The sequence below is a fragment of the Pteronotus mesoamericanus genome, unplaced genomic scaffold (genome assembly GCF_021234165.1).
Source record: "Pteronotus mesoamericanus isolate MK-2021 breed Mesoamerican mustached bat unplaced genomic scaffold, CSHL_Meso_final contig_82, whole genome shotgun sequence".
In the NCBI taxonomy this organism is placed as follows: domain Eukaryota; kingdom Metazoa; phylum Chordata; class Mammalia; order Chiroptera; family Mormoopidae; genus Pteronotus; species Pteronotus mesoamericanus.
Window position 1 is genome coordinate 8,161,843 of NW_026555265.1, and position 23,694 is coordinate 8,185,536.

General features: G+C 39.8%; 1 protein-coding gene across 1 annotated transcript in view; it reads right to left on the reverse strand.

Annotated features, from left to right (window-relative positions):
- LSG1 (large 60S subunit nuclear export GTPase 1) overlaps positions 1–23,694 on the reverse strand; it is a 30,677-nt gene that overhangs the window by 5,025 nt on the left and 1,958 nt on the right. The window contains exons 3-11 of the mRNA XM_054585149.1: positions 18,693–18,813; positions 18,443–18,529; positions 17,814–17,900; positions 11,790–11,850; positions 10,498–10,674; positions 6,814–7,230; positions 4,280–4,381; positions 4,041–4,185; positions 2,186–2,308 (exon numbers count right to left, since the gene is read on the reverse strand). Of these exons, the coding sequence (XP_054441124.1) occupies positions 2,186–2,308; positions 4,041–4,185; positions 4,280–4,381; positions 6,814–7,230; positions 10,498–10,674; positions 11,790–11,850; positions 17,814–17,900; positions 18,443–18,529; positions 18,693–18,813 (1,320 nt within the window). The remainder of the gene's footprint in view (positions 1–2,185; positions 2,309–4,040; positions 4,186–4,279; positions 4,382–6,813; positions 7,231–10,497; positions 10,675–11,789; positions 11,851–17,813; positions 17,901–18,442; positions 18,530–18,692; positions 18,814–23,694) is intronic.

Here is a 23,694-nt window from a genome sequence, read left to right on the forward strand (position 1 = left end):
TTTAAAAGGTCAATTATCATTGTAGAAAATATTTTGGTTAGCATTATAAAACCCAGGAAAACAGACCATATTGTTTTATCTGATATCCTAGCACCACATTGTGACACATGCAACTTCCTTCCACTCCACTTATTTCTTCCATTTCTTTATTTTAAATATTTATTCAAGGAGGCTATTTGTAGAATACTATGTTATCAGTATTACTAGAAAACCAAAAGCAATAGGGCAAGTTCTCTTCATACACTCCCGCCCCCGACCCCCACTTTTTCCAGTCTCCCAAACATACAACAAAGATCCCCTTAATACTAATTCAATTAGAAGGGAGTAGCAGAGCACAGTGGATAAGAATATAGGCTTTGACAGAGAGGCTGGGCTCAAAACTCAGCTCCCTCACATTCTAGCTGTGTGTTGGTTCTTTCAGTTTAGAAGAAAACAGAATCCTAGAGTTAACCTCACACACAGAAGTACATGTAGGCAGATTAAAAATCTTAAGGTCTTAAAAAACAAAAGATACTACAGATAATAGTATTATCCTTTTGGGATACGGAAGGCCTTCCACAAGTAAAACACCAAACCCAATCAAGTCAAAATGGGGGGGGGGGGGGGGGGAAGAAAAAGAAAAAACAGTCTGTTAAAATCATTAACATCCGTAGCGCCATTGGGAAAAACGTTTGTGAAACATGTGACAAAGAAGTACAAATCAAGACAAAAACAAATAACGCACAGACAAAAGGTGATTCCCAAAAGAAATGAGTATAAATGACTAACAAACATGAAGAGATGCTCAATCGCACTCGGATTTAAATACAAATTAAATTGAGACTTAGCAACATCTTTTAAAATGAACTGTCAGAGACCGTTCTTTACGGGCCTGCAGATTGTAATTAGAAACCATACACGTGTGGTCCTCCCTTCTTACAAGCTGGCTTCTCCCATACTCTGATTTCATAAGACAGTGCACAGAGACAGGTCTGGATTAGGAAATCTGGGTTTGCATCCAGGCTCTGCCACCAACCAGACACTGTCTTGGACAAGTCATTTCATGCTTTCATTTCAGATTACTTGCCTTAAAAAAAGAACAAAAGGTAGAGTGATCCTTAAGGTCTCTTCTTGCTCTATGATTTTGTGGCTATACCAGTCTTACCACAAGGGCTTAGTATTTATCCTCTTTAAAGTCTCTCAGCTAAGGTGAAATTCAAGGTCTGACTTAAGCATTGTTCCTATCAAATCATCTTCCTCTGCCAGTAAATACTCCAATAAACCGAACTCCTTCCCAGTTGGCGACAATTCCTTTGAAGGCAGGTCACACGTGCACAGAAAGGTTTCTAACATGGTTATTTTTTTAGGTAGACACAGGTTCCCCCGACCACCTTTATAGTTTGTATTTAAGGTAAAGAAATCACAATCAACTGGAAAACTGATAGGCTAAGATAACTCCCTTATGGAATTGGAGCAAAACACGGAGGTGGGAGAGCCACAGACTCATTTTAATGTTAAGCAAGGCTTACAAGGGACTGGTGAAAAGGGAAGGAAGATGTCTTGGGTCCCTATCCTAACCAGCTCCGCTGTCGTCTCTGAGGGCTGTCCCTCCCGACACTCCCTTCATAATTCTTCTATCCTGCTTTGGTGAGCATATTCATCTCCTTCCCAGTATCCCCATTCTTCCCTGTTTGGGAGAAGTCTCCAGAAAAAGCCAACATAGCCACAGATCAGACAATCTGTGTCTGCACTTGGGTACCACAAAGCAGTGACTGTCCTTGGGCCTTTTCTTCAGAAGGTTGTGGCAGGTACTGACAGGCCAGCTCTGAATGCTGCCCACACCGAGGCTTCATATATGGAGGAGGCCTGAGCTTGGGCCCCAGGGATTGGTTTCTGTGGTGAACTTTAGGAAAGGGCAGACCTGGGGAAGAGGCAAGGGGTACAAAGTATCTCCTTCTCTCACTTCTAAAAAGCACTTAACACACTGAAATAAATATACCACTCAGGTAGCGCTCAGCTCTTTCTCCTTTACTGCTGGACCCTGAGGCCGCTATCAAACCAGCTACCTGGAGGCCACTTTATAGGCAAAACAAAAATATCAACCATGGAAGATTAAGTGAAAAATGCTAAGAAAAAATTCGGAGGACAATTTCTCTCATCAGCTATATTATTTTTGGTTTGTGTTCTAAAATAAATCACAACGCACATCCATAAGCTGTCAGCAGCTCTTCCGATGTTGGAGGCCGATGGGGATCTTCATCCTCTCTAGGCTTTATGATATTAATGCCGTAGGTAGCTTCTAAAACATGTCTTGGAATATTCTGGCAAACATAAGCTTGTCAAGGAAACCATTCAATTGAACTGACCCCTCTTCCCCATGGCATCTGACACATGCTTGCAAGAACATGGTACTTCATTCAGCACTATGGCAAAAATATTTTCACCTCTCCAAAAGAGAAGTTAGTTATGCATTAATTTAAAGGCCTTTTTTAAGCAAAACCTTGTGCACCAGCAATCCCTTCCAAATGAATCCTTTTAAGTAACATTAAAATACTTCTGAAATACACCTTAAAGATAACATATTTTTAACTATCAATTTGTAAGATGATCCTAATTCAGACATAAAGCACAGTCTTTGCTTCTGATCCCTATGACTATGTAAGGAGAGGTTATTTTTCCTCTCTTGTCTAATTACCAATAGATTTTTCTTAATCCACGTGTGACATTCTATCAATATCTTGTAGTAGTTATTCATGTACATGCCGCATATTCCCAACAGGCTGAATCCTGAAAGGGCAGGATCCATATTTGATTCATGCCCACATCCTTCACAGAACCCAACCAAATCTGGCTTGTAATAAATGCTTTGATATTTATCCAGGTTATTACAAGTAGATTTAGTACATTCTCTTTTTTTAATAGCTTCTTTTAAAAAAATTTTTCAATTAATTTATTTCCAATATTATTTTGTACTAGTATCACGTGTACAGCATAGTGGTTAGACAATCATACACTTTACAAAGTGATCCCCCAATATTTCCAGTACCCACCTGGCATCATCCATAGTTACTGCAATATTTTTGACTATATTCCTATTATACTTTATTCATTCTTTTAAATAACTGTACTCTATGTTAGAGATGCACCATGTTTTATTTATCACAATAAATGAATTCTTACTCATTATTTCTTATAGAAAGAGGAAACAAACTGGGGTAAACAAAAAGCTGTGGCCTTAAGTGTAGTCATTAAGAATCCTGTCAAGAATCATGCGGGGCCTGGCATTTTACCCTACTTAAAAACTAACAAACTAGCGTGCCAGGTTTCACAGAGTCTCTTGTCTTTTGCCAGCACCCACAAATCAGAAAGATTAATTTGTTAGCTTGTCAGTAGGGTTAAACCTTAGACCCTACAGTTCATAACAGATTTATCTTTGAGTACCTTTTTCATGTCAGGCTCTAGTCTAGTTGCTTTATATAAGTTAACTCATTCCGCTGCTGACAGGCAGCAAAGTTCCTAATTTGTACTTACTGAGACCTCAGGTAAATTATTTAACTTCTATGTGCCTCAATTTTCTCAACAGCAGTACCCACCGCAAGGGTTGTCTTGAGAATTAAACGAGGTATAACTTGGTGTTTAGCAAAATACACAATAAGCATCCAATGAGTGTTAGCTACAATGATTAAATTCTCATAATTGACCGTGAGGTAGCTACTACTAATAGAAAATGAAAGACTATGGAAGATGAAGCAAGTTTTCCAAGGTCACTCCGTAAAATGGCAGTGTCAGAATTCAAACAGGTTTGCAATCAGAGGCTGAGATCCCAGTCTGGGATGCCCCATTGCACCAGGCTGCCCTGCTGCAACCAGGACATGAGGCTCTAGTTCTGAAGTCCTGAAGCTGTCTCACTGTGTAAACTTGGGCAGAGCACTAGTAAGTATTTAAGATTTTCCATTCTCAGATACCAGTCCTGAACACATCAAATGCAAGGCAATGTCCAAAATAAACCTACAGCCCCAATTCAAACATAACAACCAGGGTCTCTGTAAGCAGAAAGGATATTAGTGATGTAGGTGGGACGTGATCTCTCATCTGGTCGATTGGGAGGATTCCACTGCAAATCATCTCAGCCTTGGTAGAGACAAAGGATGGCATCACCAGGCCTGGGCAGTCACATAAGCAGAGGCCAGGTTCCACAAAGAGAGTCTGAAAGACAAGTAAGAGGTCTATCCAGGGCACAGAGCAGAGGGACGAACTGGCCGAGAAGAAAATACGGAGGCCGATGCTTAGAAATAAATACCTGAAAATGCTTGGTGTGACCAGGTGTGGCAGACACAGATACTTTCTTGTTGCCCATGATAGTGTTGATTGTTGAACTCTTACCGACATTTGGGTAGCCCACCTAGAAGAGACTGAGAAGTTACTGAGCAGTCAAACAGTACATCTACCAAAGATCCAAAGATACTATATAAACAGTGGCAATACAAGCATAAGCGTCTATTTGCTTCAGAAGATTATCTGAAACATACGTTGTTTATAGTCAGACATTGCCCCCCTCCTGTGGTATGGGTATATTTATTCAGATTTGTCTCCAGTAATGAACGGTTAAGCAAAATAAGTACATTTCATTTTTGTAAGTTTTGCGATAAGAGCAGATGCTACAGTAAAACTCACCGCCTCGTTCTCAGCTCTTCGCCCACCTCCCACCTACAGGCATTTCACTGTTTCCACTGATCTTCCACACTGGGTGAAGCTGAGCATCAGGTATTTTCATCATCACAACACACAATTATTTTTAACAACAGTACCAAGTTTTTGTCTCCCTGGCCAAAAATTTCAAATGGTATAATGACTTGATGTGGGTTATCAAGCTACTAAAAGTCTTCAATTACTCTTGTGTCCTGGGTGAAACAATATTCTTTTTTGTTTTATTTTTGTTTTTTAACCTCTGCCTCTCCCTGAGCTATCAATAAATATGAAATGTCATGTTGCCTCAGATCAAGGAGGATCATATACAGGAACAAAGGAAGTTCTAAAATGACAAGAAAACTTTTTGCTCAGACTACGCCACCCTTGCTCTCTGCTTTTTCTCAGGCTTTCCCGCAGGCCTCCAAATCCAATTCCCATTCTTAACACGGTTCCAAGAATCCTCCATCAACATGACTGGAAGGTAATAAAATACCAATTCTACTGAATATAAAATCCCAAGCTTTCCACCTCTATCACAAGACTATAAGTGGACATACTTCCACCATTCCAGTCTCAACTCTCTCCACTCTTCCAACTTCAGCCCTCAATCACATGTCATTCCGTGAACACACTCTTCCATTCCTCAGGCTTTGCTTAAACACTTTTTGACCATCTGGAATGCTTTTCCACTTTCACACTTTTGAGATACCACCTCTTAAAGATTTTAGGTAACTGCTTGCATTATTCTCCTAGCATTGTGTGTTTATAGGTTGAATACATGATATATTATTATATGTTTAAATGTTACTGGGGCGGGGGCGGGAGGGACCGGGTGATGACTTCTGTTACTGTCATCCCCCCTCTCTCCAATCAGGTTCCCTCATGGTAACTCCCTAACCTCAGGGAATAGAACGCCCCCTTCTCTAGCTCTTGCCACCTGGAATTACAAGATCTATGAGGGTGGGACGGTATCTGTCTTGTCTACTGTATCTATATATGGCTAGCGCCCAGCAGGACACTTGGCATGTAGCAACTGATTAATAAACATTTGTAGAATGAATAAATTAACCTGTGCCAGGATTTCTACTAAAAAAACCTGAAAAAAATGAGGGAGGCTGCTTCGCCATTTCCCTAAAAGTAAGAAATAAAGTAACTTGTAGGGAAGCTGGGCTTTCTGGTACACATGGAAAATAAATTTTTAGCGATAATATAGAAAAATGAAGCCTTAAATCTGAGAGAAATTATGTAACTTTTCCAAGGTTCGTAGCAAGTCAAGTCTGTTCCACTGAAGAACTGGGAATCACATCTAGGTCTGCCTGGCCTCAGAGACAACTCTCTTAATCACTGAACTAAAATAAAATTTGTAAAACAGAACTTTATCTTTTTCTGGATGGGGGAAGGGAGTCAAAAATAATTAGGATTAGCTGTACTTGATGTGTAATTTAAGAGCTGGAAGACTGTCACAATTTACTTTCCTCCACTGTTCTATTCTCTTTGAGGAAAGATCTTTGAAATAAATACCTGCTCTAACACTTTACACTTCCTCAGCTAAGGATGCGGCCATCTGGAACCACGCTGTACCCCCTTGGGGTCTGGGCACTTTTCACAGCCACCTTGGAATCAGGGTACATGGGCTGAGATGCCATTTCCTTCCCCTTATTTGTAGTGTTTATGCAACTAAAGCATTTATCATGTTTTCCCTGGCCCCCAGATATTGGGATTCTCCCTAATATACTTCTGGAACATTTACAGTATAAGTTGGCAAGGATCACAGGATGCCCAAAGCCTACCCTTCCTATAAGGCCTACCTTACCTGAAGGTAAGAACACTGGACGAGAAGTCCAAAGACAACCTTAAAAGCTCTCATTCTAGTATCTCTTGGTAAGCCATGTCAGGTAGAGCTGAACTGAAAGAGACTGGAGAAGACTAATATGAACATGGCTATAACCAATAAACAACTTGAGAAAGTTCACCCTTTTAAGTTGGGCTTTGCCTGTCACACTGCCTATTCTCACAATGGGCAGTGGCTACTAAGGGAGGATTAATGTTTCCTGTGATGCCAGAAACCTGGGTTCCGGTACAGCTTCCAAAGGGTGGAGAATAAAGACCCCCATGGTAACTAATTTATCACATATTTCATCTTACCAGTCCAACAGTAAGGTGCTGATCCTTCACCTTCTTCCCAGTATGCAGCTGCTTCAAGATCTCCAGTAATTCCTGCTTTGATACCAGGTGGCTAAAATTGCGTGTTTGCCTCTTCTGTGGGGTTTTCATGCTTTGGGCCTCGGAGTCCACAGCATGGCTTTCCTTCCAGTTCTGGCTACAGGCTTCTTCATTAGGGTTACTGTCCTCTTCTGAACACGTCTGCCAATCTTCGTCCTCCTCCTCTTGGCAGTCCTCATACTCACTCTCCTCTTCATCACTAGTGACAACTTCCCTGAGTGAGAGACAGTCCTTGTCTAGGATGTGGCTAGTCTCACTATGTGGAATTTCAGCCTCATCACGACTACAGTTTTCAAAGTCAGTTCTGTTGGCTTCGTCAGCATCTCCATTCGATTGTTCCTGATGAGATAATAGAAAACAGAAAAGTTCAGAAGTGTACAACTGCACGTTTTCACTCCAGTGAAAATATTCAAGCTCGTCATCCAAGATGAATAAAGGCCAATGAAAGTTATGAAGGAGACTAGTAGCTAAGGTGAACACAGGGAGGAGACAATGTAAGCCTTTCAGTGCAAGGGCACAGCCACACTGTCAACGATCGTGTCCTCAGGGGACGGGGGAAGCAGTGGACCTTCACTTTATACTTTTCTCTGGTATTCGAACTTTGTACAATAATAGGTACTACTTTTGGAACAGACAAATCTTCAAAGAAAGCGAGGGCTGAAGAAAGCCTGTGTCAAGCTGAATTCTTTGGCTGCACATCATTTTGCATTGGGCTGAAGAATAAAACAAAGCGTTTCTCATTAATGATAAAACATTCTTTTTTGCACAAAGCAAGAAAGGTTTAATTTGTAGTTTGGGCTTCATTTTACATTTGCATTTTTAAAGACAGTGGTTTGCATGTTTAAAGTAACTGCTATTTTATTATAATTGCCTTTAATAAATCAAAGCACCATGGAAATAGCTCCCTGTGTGTAAAATGAAGGATTAACAAAACTCGACTTTGTATGTGGAAATCACTGACCAAGTAAAGACTTCCTTTGGAGAGAAAGATAAAAACCACATACTACTGATGGTGTATTAATTCTTCTGAATTCTTGTTGATAACAAAACAGAAATAAAGCAATTTATAGTATTACTAATTTGTATCAAAAAGGGTGAATTGGTTTGGATTTAGAAGTAATGTAAATAAACCTTGTATCGTTTCCAAATAACCTATACTGTTAGAATGAGTAGCCATTACAGAAGGGGACATGATGAACTCACTTAAACAGTTATCCTATATTTTAGGAAGGCAATGTAAATAAATGTGAGGGTAAGTAGGTATGATTTCATGATAATGCTTGGCAACTCAAAAGGAAACATGGAATTGGAAGATATTTCTACAGTAAATGAGCAAGGAATGTAAGGAAGTCACTGTGAGCTCTTCTGAACCATTTGAAAATATGAAAAAGACAGAAAATAAGAATGTGAACTGAACATGAATGTTCAGGTTCAGGAAAAATGAAATGACAACAAAAGGACTTTCTAGTAGTTACATTAAAAATAAAAGAAGGAGCAAGTCAATCTTTTGGGGAATGAGGTGCAATTTAACAGATGACCAAGAGAAAACTGAGGTCCTCAACTCAAAAAAAAAGTTCTAATTTTTTTTTTTAAATATAAGAAGATGTTAAATATCTGTAGAGGAAAAAAAACTTCACATAGGTGAGAAAACAGTGAATATCAAACTATTTTTAATAAGTTCACGTTTGACAGCCAAATGACAGATGTGATCACAGATATAATATCACAGTGGTAACCGGTATTTTGTCTTTGGAAATCATGCAAAACAGAGATTTCAGTAGTCTTTGGAGTAGTAAATGGGGCCTAACTTTTAAAAAGGAAAAAAAGAGTATCTTCCATAAACCACACAGTTAATCCAGAATCTAACCCGGAAACAATTCCAGAGTTAGCTGGGGAGTCCTACAAGGGAGAGACACTCAGCAACAGGGGCTCCCTGAGAACAGACCATGCCAGCAAATTTCCAATTCTCTTTGAAATCTACTACTTGGTTAACAGTGCAGGGAATATCACAGATGCAGAAACTAATCCTCTTTTCATTTTTCACAGGGTTGTTGGGTTGGTACATCAGAGTTAAGCAATAGAGTGATAAATATTTATTCAAAAACTTCAGCAAGACACTGACTTTGAAACAACAGAAATGATCGTTAAGAGGACAAACTATGAAGCCAGACTGCCTGAGGATAATGAGCACTTATACTTATTGTTGAGATGATTAAAGGAATAAAATATTGTAGTGCTTAGAATATAGTACCTGGTAGAGAATAAACTTTCTATGATTTAGATTTTAACAACAGTAACATTATAATTGTTACATCCTTGCAAATAACATCTATTCATCAGGGAGTGCTTAGTCCAGAAAAGGTTACAGAGAGCTCTATCCTTGGTCCTACTCTATTCAACGTTATTTATTAATTACTAGAAAGACTATAAAGAAGGGCAAACATTCAGATTGTGCAGATGATTCAAACATAGGAGAGAAAAGCAAACTGCCCAACCATAACGAACGTTACCCTGGCCCCAAATCACTAATATTTAAAAGGAACAGTAATATCCTAAGTTAAGGTAAAAACAAAATGAAACTTTTTCCACATGGAAAAAGATAGTATGATAGGAATATAATCAATACAGTCAATAATATTGAGATTGGTGTATAAGTCTTTCTTTTAAACATTGGACAGAGTTGCTTGTCCACAGCTTCAATGAGCTAGGAGCATAATATAGTTCCTTTGAAAAAGGGTGAATTAACATACACTCTGAATCTTCAGGAGTATCCTGATCACAAGAAATAACAGTCCCTCCGTAATGCCCTGGGCAAGCTACACGTGGAATAATGTATTCAATTAGGTTCCACTAATTTTGTGTGCTATCCTGATGCAGGCAGATGGGCATTCAGGGTAAGTGCCCCGAAGGTGATGTCTATGAACAACAGGAAAGCAGAAAATCTATAGTTTGCAGAACTAAGGAAACAACGGAAGGGCCCTCAGATCAAAGGTGAGGGAATGGCTTAGCTTCACTAAACTAAAGAACTTTCAAAATTTAGAGGTAAGAATGAACTGCCTGGTCTCTGTCATTTAAAGTAGTCACAGAGAGATTATATGACTATTTGCCAGGGAGGTGGAAGAAGAAACTCCTTCAGAGTCAGAGCTCACTGACTTGTGAGCCCAGCAAAGGGTGGGTGTTGTATTCACTACAGCTAGTCACACAAAAGAGTCAACAGATGGTTGATAAATAGGAAAGGAAAGGAGGATAGGAGAAAAGATATTACTTTAATTCTCTTCCAGTTGTAAGACTTTATTACTAATTTCTTTTTATATTTAGTTACTTTTATTATAAACATAAATCCCAAACAGTTAATGTAATATTTGGGATAAAAGATACTATGGCGAATGTCAGTGTGTCACACAGAGCTGTGAGGCTGGCAGGAAAAAAGACGCCTTGTGACTCACTTTTCCACAGGTCCTCCTACAATCCTCACAGCACTTGGGGAAAAAAAGATCAAACAAACCCCCCTAATTTCCATAAATCTCCATAAGAAAAGCAAGACACACTATCAGGAAATGATATCTTCTTCCATGAAACCCAACCTTAAAACGTCCCCCACGTTACCTTAGAGTCAGCAATCAGTGGAAGGGCTTCAGCCAAAGCCGACCAGAAAATAACCTTCACATTTTCTTTTTCAAAGTATGCGGCCCAGGCACTCCGCTGCTCGGAAGTCAACAAGTCCGCCTTATTTATCAGAATAACATTTTCCTTATTGCCATCAATTTCTTTCACATAACATTCCTGGCAAGACAAAGATATTTAGGAAGGACCCCTCAAACAAGTAAAAATTAGGTTAATTATATTGAAGACCCGCCCATCCCACCCACTCAACTATGACTAAAAGTTTTCATTGTCCCCAGTTTTAAATCACTCTTAATTTAAATATTTTTAATCATGTTACATTCTACTGATCCTCTCAGTAAGCTCTGAAAAGTAGTTACATCACATAAGAAATGGGAAGGGGTAAAAAGCAATGCTTTCCTGCCCTCTTGGGGTGCAACAGGTCCTTTTTTAAATAATGCAGTTCCTCTGTTTAATAATGCTCAACTGTTTCTTTTAAACAAAGTTAGAGACTGCATAACTAGATTCGTGAGCCAGCAGGGACTATTTTTCAGCTAAATGATGACAGCCAACACTATTTAATGTAAAAATTATTTCTGAAGTCTAAAAGACAACTAAGACTCTGAACTGAAATTCACCCCCAAATTTGGCTCATCATTAGGAAATACACCAGAATTATAAGAGCTGACTTCATAAGAGTTTCCCCATTAAGACTGTTATTCACCAGTGGATTTAAAAATAACCTGCACTATTACTACTATGGTCCTCAGTAGAAAACCTCATGTGTGTAGAGTGTTTTATTAATTCAAAGTCTCTGTTACATCATTTCATGTGATTCTCACACTGTAACACCCCCTGTGGTAGCTTACAAACTTAGTTTACTTGTAAATCACCACAGGAGGTAATAATTAAGATGTGAGAAAACTTACGGGGACGGATAAGAAATAAAGTGACCAGGAGTATGTTGAAGTAAAATGCTATTTTGACTGATGTCTCAAAAAGTGACTAAAATGGCAAATGTCTATTTAAAAAGTGGTTTCTAAACTAAAAGTTAGAAAGTTCCTGTCCCTGTTTGTGCCTTCCTGTAGATGGAAACAATTGTTGGAGAGGAGAAAACATCTGTCTAAACAGTCGCATTATGCAAACTCCCCGACCTTGGGAGGAGAGGGAGGCCTAATTAAACAAAGCCAGAGGAGAGTACAGAGTGCAGGCCTAGAGTTACTGCGATCGGGGATGCTGTCCTCCTACTGCTCCTCCAAGGACAGTAAGTTTGAACCTTGTCACACTTTACTTACCAAATCCTCACATCTAAATAGGAGCGGGTTTCGAGCATCTACTATCTGGACCACGATATCACTGCAAAACAAATGTGAGATACTCCAATCATTGTGAAGTGAAAGGAAATACCAGCTATATAGTAACAGTAGAAAACAATTTCCATATATTAAGCATTTGACATATTTAACTTTGCAAAGTACAATCACTCCCATTTTATATATGAGGAAACTAAAGCTTAGAACAATTAAGTAACTTATTGAAGGTCACCAGCTGCTAAGTGATAGATAGAGCCAGAATGGGAACTCAGGCAGTCTGGACCAGGGACCACGCTCATTATCAGAATATTCTCCTGCCCTTATACGGATGGTCCAGACGGGCTCTGATGATGTTTCACTGCTAAAATTTTAATTTTATCTTCTAGCAACCTCTCCAGGAAAGATAAAGTGAGGTCTGCTGTATATTCAGTACCTAATCTACACTGAGCTAAGGCTTCAAAAGAAAATTAATATTTCTATCACTTGCTGACAGCTGCCACTATCAAAGCCTGTCTCTTATTTAAACCCAGGGTTGATAAGACAAAGCATGTATCCAGCAAATAATCATCCACTCATTCTAAGAATGTGTTTAGATAGCAAGAATCCAAAAAACAAAAAAACCAAAAAAAACCCCAAAACAACAAAACAACCCCCACACACACTTAGGTGCCATCCTGAAGCAGGAATGATGAGTCCAACTTCTTCAATCACATACAAGAAGATGTAGAAATGAAGAAAACCTTCTGCAGCTGATAGCAAGCCCCTCGAATCACTAAAAAATGCGGTGGGGGCTATGAGGGCCCAGCACTGCAAGAATAAGTATTTCCCTTCTCTGGGAGGATCCCCCCTCTGTCAGCTTCTGTGAGCAGGAAAGATGCTTATTTAAGGGCCAGCTGTGACTGCCACTGGAAGAAAGGAACAGGCTGCAGATATACTACCTACACCTTACGGCAGTCTCCCCAAATCCACGTCTGGTTAGCCTTTTCTGAGGTAGCTCTTCTGCGACTATGCTGAATGCCATGGAAATGCATGGAATCATGGTTATCATTCAGGGCAGGGTTTTTGACAATCAAAGCGCACTTCTTTCAGAGCAGTTAAATTTCCAGAATAATCAGGTGATTCAAAGGAATTCACAGACTTGCTAATTTATAAATTGTTTTTAAATTTTCAAATTAAGCAGGTTCTAATATATTCTTCTTTAAGGTAATAACCCTACCACTTCAAAACTGTGGGGATTTAAGGGTAAATGCAAGAATGGCTGCAAAAAAATGGACAAAGCCTAATGAACTAAAATTACAAGGTCCACAAACATTATGTCTACCTACCAAACACACAGAAGGAATAAGAATAATCAGCTTAGAAACACCAATAAGAAAAGAAGGCAAATTTAAGACAGCTTGCTTCCTGTGCTGAATTAGGATACAGAGAAAGGTGCCAACTACGCACCAGGAAGGGTCTGTGCAACACAGCGGAAGCGCCTATGTCACCGGAATACAGTGTTCTGCCCTCAGCGCCACTGCAGCTTCCTGCATTTCAATGACATGTTATACTCAAACCTTTTCTGATAACTACTTCTGAAATTAAAGAGACAGATGGCTTAGCTGCCTGTCACCAAACAGAAGACATCTGTTGTACAGAACACACCAATACATATTATCTGTTAAAAGATGTGGCATTAGTCACTTTATTGATAATAATTCTATGTAACTCAGATCAACTGCCATATAAAATACACTATATTTTATACATGATAGGTAAACACGGCTCACTTCCTCACACAACTACATCAAAATTACAGCTAAAACATTGAACCATCACTCAGTCCATCAGAAATCAACTTGAATAGAAGTCTGACAACTACAGAATTAAACCATATCCATCCAGACTGATGGGAGGGGCGGAGACAAAGAACTGGCTGGACCCACATCCACATGTGGTGGATAAAAATTCGGGAGGGGTATCTCTGGAGCCAGGAGTTCCAACTCAACACCAGGCTCTTCAGCCCAGGGTTCCAGTGCCAGGAGGATAAGTCCCCGTACTTCTGGCTGCAAAAAACAGCAGCAGTTGAGTCTGTATAAGAAACTGGTAGAATCCCAAGCAGTTCCTCCTAAAGAACCCACACATGAACTTACTCAGACTCACTCACTCTCTCTGAGCTCTGAGGTAGCACTGAGAAAGGCTACAGCGGCATACAGGGAGAAAATGAAGTAAGCATATAGCATCAAAGCGAGAACTGGGGACAGCCTTTTCCCAGACAGAAAGGCAGGTCACTGTCCCTTTTTTGAGCCCTCCCCGCACAGAGCCACAGAGCTGACAGGCTGGTGCTATATCTGAGACTCCATCAATCTGGCTAACACTGTAGGCCCTGCCCTCGAAATCCCCAGAGACTCCATCCCACCCAAGCTCTTTCTCCATTTGAATGACTGGTCTTGGCTCTTGCTTCACAATTTCCTAAATCCTCTCAAAGAAGCAACAGCCAGCCTCAGGAAGCCCAGCTCAGTGAGTCCGAAGGCCCCCCTAGCCACGTATCTCTCCTTAAGGGGCCCCAGGCCTGACACTAGCAGCAACCAGTCTAGATTCACAGCTTGGCTTCACCTGGGATCTCCAAGCCCAGCACAACTAGCAGCCTTCTCAGACCGTTTTATAGCTCAGGCAGGGTGGCCCTGGGCAAAACAAAGGTGGGGGCTAACCTTGGCCTGCACCACCCAGAAAACCGCAGAGCCTGCTCACTCAGTGGACAGCTATAGACCACATCAGAGCACCATCACCCTGCCCCTGTGCAGCTGATCCTCCACAGAGGGCGGAGGCTGGTGGTAAGTGGCCAAAGCCAGTCTTTGCAGTTGACAGACCTGGGTAAATCTCTCCCATTGTCCTGCAAACAGCAATCACGTCTCAACTACAAGGGGAGGATGTACTCAGCTCACACAAAGAGTGCACCTCAAGTACCCAGCTTGGGTGACAGGGGAGGCTGTGCCATTGGACCCTACAGGACACCTACTACACTAGGCCACACTACCAACACATGGAGTCAAAGCAGCTCTACCTAACACATAGGAAGAAACACAGGGAGGCCGCCGAAATGAGCAGACAAAGAAACATGGCCCAAATGAAAGAACAGATCAAAACTCCAGAAAGAGAACTAAACAAAATGGAGATAAGAAATCTATCAGATGAAGAGCTCAAAATGCAGGTTATAAGGATGCTCAAGAAACTTAGTGAGGAACTCAGCAGCATAAAAAAGATCCAGTCAGAAACAAAGGACACATTAATTGAAACAAAGAACCCTTTACAGGGAAACAACAGTGGAGAGGATGAAGCAGAGAATCAAATTAATGATGTGGAACATAAGAAAGCAAAACAAAACAAAACAAAACAAAAAACCCCCAACCAATCAGAACAGCAAGAAGAATAAAAAAAAAAGGGGATAGTATTAGCAGCCTCTGGGACAACTTCGAGCATTCCAACATTCATATCATATGGGTAGAAGAAAGAAAAGAAAAAGAGTAGGACACTGGAAATCTATTTGAAAAATAATGAAAGAAAATTTCCCCGATTCGGTGAAAGAAATAGACATGTAAGTCCAGGAAGCACAGAGAATCCCAATTATGATGGATGCAAAGAGGCCCTCTCCAAAACACATCATAATTAAAATGCTAAAGGTTAAAGATAAAGAGAATCTTAAAAGCAGAAAGAGAAAAGTAGTTCGTTACCTCGGGGGTAGTTCCCATAAGACTGTCAGCTGATTTCTCAAAAGAAACTTTGCAGGCTAGAAGGGACTGGCAAGAAATATTCAGTCATGAAATGCAGGGACCTACAACCAAGATTGCTCTACCCAGCGAAGCTATCATTTAGAATCAAAGGGCAGATGAAGAGCTTCCCATACAAGAAAAAACTAAAAGAGTCCATCATCACCAAACCATTAATATGTGAAATGTTAAAGGGACTTATTTAAGAAAAAGATAAAAATTATGAATAAAATATGAACAAAACTATGAATTATGAATCTATCAACAATTGACTGACAAACTAAGCAAACAAACAGAACAGAGAATCATGGATACAGGGAGTGTTTTGATGGTTACCAAATGGGAGTGGGGTATGGGAGAAAGGGGTGAAAAGGTGAGGGGATTAAGAAGTTCAAATAGGTATAGAATAGCCATGGGGATGTAAAGTACAGTATAGGAAACGGAGTAGCCAAAGAACTTATCCACATGATTCATGGACATGAGCAATGGAGCAGGGATTGCCTGACGGAGTGGGGGCTGCTGGGTAGAGGGGGGCAAAGGTGGGAAAATTGTGATAACTGTAATAGCATAATCAATAAAATATAAAAATATATTCAATGAGAAAAAACGTTCTCTTATAAAAAGAGAAATATAATAATAAAGCCAACAAAGCAGGTAATACTGTAATCCAATTGACGCTGAAAGTTTCACAAGCACAGGCTTGTGCTGGGGAAACCAATTGCTTATTTAGCGGCATAAAAAGTGGGTAAAGGGCCATTTTGTTAAACATGGAAGAACATATATGGTTACCTCTGTTCTTCCTCAAAAAGTAAAGAAAATGAAAGTAAAGGTTGGAATTCATTAGGACAGAGAAAAAGAAAGGACAGCAACTAAGAAATGTCAAACCAATAAGCAAGCCTGTTGGTGCCCCAGTGCCCAAGAGAAAGCTCAGGGTTGGAAGAATCAGATCTAGCTCTCCAGGCGAGGGTGGGGTACGGGCCTGAAGTCAACCCGAACACGGGGCTCTCAGGACATTCCCCTGTAGCATTCAACCAGGCAACCACACCCCACCCGTTTCACAAATTTAATACAAGTTTTGTTTTCTGTTTGTTTGTTTTTTCCCCCATAATAATGCTAAATGTGCCAATAATCTTTTCTGAGAACCAGTAAAGCATCCTGTTTCCTAACGTTCCTACTAGGTGTATTTTATGTATTTAAAAAACAAACAAACAAACAACCTGAGGGTTCCTTGTTAAAAATCATTTCAAATATAAGGTTTATTTATGGTATCCTTGTAAATAATTCAAACACTTTTAAGAAAACAAAAACCTTTTAACTATACTAGTGATTTTCAACCTCTTTCATCTCATGGCACGCAGAAACTAATCTCTGAAATTTGTGGTACACCAAATAATGGTTTTTGCCAATCTGCTGGAAAAAAAAATTGGTGTAATTTTGATTCATTCACACTGGACAGCTATTGTGTTGTCTATCGTTATTTTTTAATTTGACAATCTAAGGGTAGAGAGATTAGTGCCCCTGACTAAATAGTCAGGTATTACATGTTTAAAAATTCTTGCAGCACAGTAGTTGAAAATCGCTGAACTATACCAAGAAGTAAGACTGGAGAAAGTTGATTCATCAACATCCAACAATCAGGACATAAAAAAAGACTGAAAATCTCCCATTCTTAATTTCTCAGAGTCAGTCTCTTTTCAAATTCCAATTAAAATAAATCACGTCACCCCCCGCCCCCAACCCTATCAACTGTTCCTTCCCCTGCTATGACTTGGCCCACTTCCTTTCTATCTGCAACAGAGCAGGACCACACTCTGGTTTGTATTTTACCAGGTATTGCGTCACCTGAGCGCAAGGAGTGCATTTCAGTCATCTGTGTGCCCGGGTGCCTGGCGCTCTGCTTGCTCGCCCTCCCCCAATAATGTATTTGTTCTTTGAAGGCAGGCACCTATCCCTTTTCACACCCATATTTTCCACTTTACCAGTAGAAATTCAATATACAGTTGCTTTAATAACTACAGTTGCTTCAGAATTCATGTTACAGAAAATGTTCACTCTCACAAGCTTATCAATGTATACATCAGAAACTATCTATATTAAAAAAATAGTATCATACTTTCAGTTCTTAAAATAATTCTCAACAGCCCCTTGCATAGCTTAATATTGCTCCCCCCAATCTCTGGACATACAAACATATATTAACACCCAAATCGAATATAACACAACAACAACTTCATCACCACACCCCCCAACGGTAATTTACCTTCTCTCAATCACCCTCCAGAGTTGGCGCCAAAAGTCCAAATTTCTTTCAAATGGAGTCAGTATCAGCTTTTGTTCCTCTTCTAGCCTGGCTTTAAAATGATACGTTTATGCCTTTGCCAGATTATAATAGAAGGTTTTGAGTAATATAAATATTTGAATGCATTGCATTAAAAAATAAGTACACAAATATCAACTGTCAAATTATTTTTATATACTTTCTGCTGAGGCAGTTAAGTATGTACATTAAAATTTTATACTTAATCTATTTAAACCCTGGAAGGTTATCTATCACACAAAGTGACATTTCTCCAAGGCATTTCTCTCTTCCAGGAGGAAGGCGCTAGAGCAGTGATCAACTCCAGGTGACTAGGGCGAGGCAAGAGTATAAAAGAGAGAAAAGGACAGAGACGGAGCAGACTAACCAACTCACCACCTTTGTGCAAGGAGGCTCCCGCAGCCAGCAATGCTGTTCGCACACACACCAATTTGCACTTAAAGAAGAAAGCTACTTTTTTTTCTTTTTTTTTAAAAAGAATCAAGCTTTCAAAATGCACATCAGCTACGCAAACACAACAAAATGTCTGACTTGGAATTTCAAGGCAAATCTTCAGGTAGTCTAACACTCACCGGACAAGCTGACGTCTCCATTCTAGAAAGTTATCTTTCTCTGCCTGTTTGAGTTCTTGGGGGCTAGTATTTTTGTCCCACTTTGGTCTGAAACAATCAGAGGAAAAGAAAAACTCCACATGAGTTACCAAAATAAAACAGGAGATTTGGATTTAATAATGGCTGCTGAGAGCAGAAAAAAAGTGAACACCATATTAAAAAATTTGTACTCAGTGGCCCTCATAATGTCCTACTTTGTTGTTCAACTCACCTCCGTGGGATACACAAGAACTGTTTGTTTTCTTCATGGAGCTTCTTAATTCGCTGGCTCTCCTCACAAGACAGCAGTCCAGTTTTAGCCTCAGGAGGCACAAACTTAATATTAAGCTTCTCTGTTTACAGAATAGAAAAGTACTGTTACTTAAGAGGCAGTATAGATACTGTATGTTAGTCATTACTTCAAAAACTAAAAACATGAGCACCTAAAACAGAATTTAAGCTTTTTTGATTTAGATTCCTCTAGCCTTGGATAAACTATAATTTCCAAATGAAATTTTTCTACCAAAAGAAAAAAGATCTAATAGTCTTCAAAAGGTTAACCATTTTTTCAAGTACTAATTTTATGAAACTCCATATGCTAAATGCAGTAAGAGTGGGAAGCAATTGTAAAGATTTACTACCACCAATCTCTTCATTTTATACAGCAAGAGCAATTGTACGCCAGTGGGAACGGGTGGGGAAGCCAATATTCCGTAGTCTCAACTCCAGTTAGAAATGGTGAACTACTACACTGCTATAATTGACATAAAATATTTATGATGAACACCCAATTCATGCTTTATATGAATTCAGAAGAATAAAATAAATGTGAAGTCCATGTATAAACTACAGAGACCTCAGTTCTGGGGCTCTATTCTCTGCCCCCCGCCCCCACCCAGCTGCTCCAGAGTTGCCCAGGCCTCTGTATTTCACCACACACAGCCACCTAGTCTCCTCAGACAGGCGACTTCACCGAGAGAAAAACGTATGAGACCACCTAAGTAATTTACAAAAAATGCCAAGGGAAGTTCCTATTCAAAGACGACACATCTTCTGCAACATTTCTAATGGCCTTTAGGTGAAAACCGCAGTCTGCTACTGTCGTAAGACCACCAATACCGTCTAGGACCTTGGTCTGCTCAGTCCAGTAACCTAGACTGAGTACAGTCAACCCAACCACCATTCTCTTACACGTCACCCTCAACCAACAGTCAAAACACACACACCTTGAGCTACAAATCTGGTAATTCTTTCACATTAATCTTCCTTCCAATGATCTCCCGCCCAATGGCCAACCACTGTAAACACCTCTAGCCTTTTGATTGTCTACTCTTTTCCCTGCCCATTGTCCAACTCATAGCTTCACTTCTTTCCTTATTTGGCTAAAGCCATATGGTACATACATTCGGCCTCTCCGACTGAACACCCAAATCCACGACTCCACTGCACCCACTCCCAAATTTCCAACCTTAGATAAAGCCAACTACCTTTTCTCCTCATTTCAGGAGTGATGCTATCAGTGCTGCTGCAAGTATTCATATAATAATACAGCCACCTGTCTCTGGACTGTGTTTACTACCAACACTTCTGACACCAAATATGTGGGTTTTCCCACACCAAAAACGAATTCTCCAATTCTTCCAACATCAACTGGGTGTCCTACAATTCAATTTTATTCTGTCAGACTCCATAAGTATAAGGGTTCTGTCCCACGACTTAACTTCAGCTGCCAAATCTGAATGGGTTTTACGGAGGCTTCACATAGGTGTGAATAATTATTGGTCAGTGGTGATTAACTCAACCATCGGCATCTCCAAGGGGTTTGGGAACCGGGGGCAGGGGCAGGTTCCTGAAAATTCCAACACTCTAATCACTGGGTTGGTTCCTGTGGTAATCGGCCCCCCTCACCACCACCCCTGCCAGAAGGTACCTGAGGGCCCACTAGTCACCTCATTAGCACAAGCTCTCCTCTATCCCTTATCATTCAAGAAGATAGAAGGGTTTTAGAAACTTTTTGTATCAGGAACTGGGGATGAAGACCAAATATATATGTTATTGTATCACAACACCAAACCTTGCCTTATTAGCTGAAAATAAGAAATGAGTGCTACATATGCCATCTTTTGAAAAATAGAGTCCTCAGTGAGCTTTTCACACGTGTCATTATTTGGCACTTCTTTGTTAGGTCAGGGACTCCTAAGAGAACTTATTAAAAACTATATACCATCAACACATCAAAAAATGCATAAATGTACAAAAACACACGCGTACAACTCTACATGCAATCCTAGCGACTCACAGACAGCTGAAGCTTGTAGTCTCCAGGTTAAGAATCACTGTCCCTGTGTGTCTAGCAGACAAGTATTGTCTGCAGGCCACAGAGAATTACGAAAAAAATTCTATCACCTTTACATTATTAAGGAAAAGGAAGGGGAAGGTATAAAATAAATTTTAAGAAGAAATTTTAATGCATTTTCAAAAGGTTTATGAAGGTCTCAGTGAGCAGGCACAATTAATTAAATCGTTGGCCATCGGTGGTTATATCTACAGACCCTCTCCCCCCGCCCCAGAGGTGGGGCTGCAAGTTCCAACCCTAATTACGCCCAGTTCTGTTTCAAGACCAACACTCATCCTGAACTTACCTAGGGCTCCCTAACGACCAAGTACCACAGAGTACAAAAAGGCACACCAATCACACCAGAGATTCTAAAGGTAATTTTGAAATTTTCATGTCAAGAACCCAGGGAGAAGACCAAATATATACATATATATATTTCTTATTGTATCACAGTATCAGTATCACTATAAATGTATGGGCTTAACATCAGCTAAGTTCTTAGGACTTGCCATAGAAGGAGGAAAATCTTTCCATGTTCTTGGTTTATTTCTCTCATTCCCTAATCTGTAAATACTCTCCTTCAACCCCCTACTCCTCCTCTGCCCACCTCCTTTCAGAAGATGGTCTTCTACCTTAAGAAGAGAAACATTCAAACTGTTAGATATGCACCCTCTCAACTTCCCACCTACACATTTCTAAATGTGTGCACCCACCTTCAGCTTCCTTCTTCCAGCTTCAGAGGACGCTGCACTCCTTTTGTACAAAGCTACCCCCAACTTTGTTTTTGGTCACGTTTTATTCCCATCTCCTTCTAGATTCAAACTTTGTCCATTTCCTCATGAATCTCTATTTTCTTTCATGGTTTTAAAAAGTAACTTTTACTTATACATTTACACAATACATAGACTCACCTTATAAAAATTCAGCTGTAAAGGCGCCCATTTTCCCTGACCAGTGCCCAGCCTTCTCCCCACCCCTGCACTCCCAGTTCCCTCCCCGGAAGTTTCTGATTAAGTGTGTAACTCTCCAAGTTTTTCCCCCTCTAATACACATACATATATGGATTAGTCAGTTTTTTAAAATAATGTAAAAAATTTTTGAATTACAGTTGATATACAGTATTTTAATTAGTTTTAGGTGTACAACTTCATGATTAGACATTTATGTAACTTACAAAGTGATCATCCTGGTAAGTCTAGTACCCAGGTCAGATTTTAAAAATGCAAATAATGCCATACTATATGCACGACTCCGCAACTTCTTCTTTTCATTTGATAATTGGTCTTGGAGATCCTTCACATTAGTATCCAGAAATTTACTGCATTCTTTTTAACTATCATATAGTATTGCATAGCCTGTCCATACTACAGTTAATTAGCAATTTTTCCACCTATTGAGCATTTAGGTTGTTGTTTCCAATTATTCACTGCTAATACACAACATCATCCGAGAACTTGTCAGAAATGCAAATTCTCAGGCTCAACCTGCATCTACTGAATTTCCAGAAAAGTAGCCCAGAAATCTGTGCCACAAGTTTTCCAGGTAATTCTGATGTTCAATAAAACTAAAAAACCACTACTTTAGCAGATACAAAAAAGTGTAAATGGCTGGGCAGAGAAATATGCATTTTAAATGTTTCAATAGTCACTGCCTAACCAAATGTATTTTTAAGCTCTCCCTTTCTATGGTGCTCACACCATAACCTATGCACACGATAATATTAACCTTGTTCGCTCTCCCCACCCCTTGTGCTGCCATAGTCAAATATCTCAAAAGAATACAATGCTCTCATTAACTCTATTTCCTTACCTTCCACTTCTTTTCTCTCTCACCTCCAATTATGGATCTATCGCTCCCCACTCTTCTTCACTTACTCCACCCCTTCCACAAACTCTGGTTTATCCGAGCTCCCTAACAATAGCGTTCCTGGTCTTTTCTTCATTCTTCTACTATTATTATTTGAGCTCTGGTTCACTTATCTTGTTGAACTAAAAGAAGTGTCCTAAGTGGTCTTCCTAAAATTCACCAGTAATATTAAGATTAAAAAAAAAAAGATTATGTTTAATACTTGCTTAAACCGCTTAAAGACTCCTTTGAAGCCTCTATTCTCTCCAGTATCTGACGCTTGCCCACCTCCCCAGCGTTTGCTTATCACATCCTACCCCTCCGTACTTTAAGGACCAGTAAGGCCAAACTTCTAACCATTTTCTGAACAATGCAGGCTCATGCCCACATCTCAGCTGGACTCCTGTGCCTGCCTGTGTATAACATCCTGCGTCATTTCACCTGTCCTTCTAACATCTACTCATCTTTTGAGACCCCACCCCCGGGGTAAAACTTTCCCTGACCAGCTCTACTCTTCCTTCAAATAGAAACGAATACTAACTCCAGCCTTTATGACCCCACTGTCTGCTAGACTTCTTTCACAGCACCTAAAAAAAATATTTGGCAGAACCAATATTTGTCTTATTCAACACTGTACTCTCAGTAGCCAGTACAATGCCTGAGAGTAGCTGAGGCCCGACAAAAGCATTTTTAACAGATGAGTGAATCTGCTAAAGAACTTAATATTTACAATAATAAAAGAGCAATAGAAATAATAGTTTATAATTTTATCTCTGTGCCAGGTACTTTTCTAAGTGCTCAGAAAAACATACAAAAAACAAGGAAGTGACTAAAACAAATTACACACATGGAAAAATTTACTATAATGTGTTGACGAGTACTTTAAAGTATAATTCAAACTACATGAGTAACAGCAGCAGGCCCAGAATTTTGCTTTTAACAATGGTATCACAAAACACGCTGGAAAATACTAGTATTGTCCACCATAATGTTGACTGGTCTTTTTCTCTATGAGAGATTGAGTTTCTGGAATTTGATGTGATAGTGTATA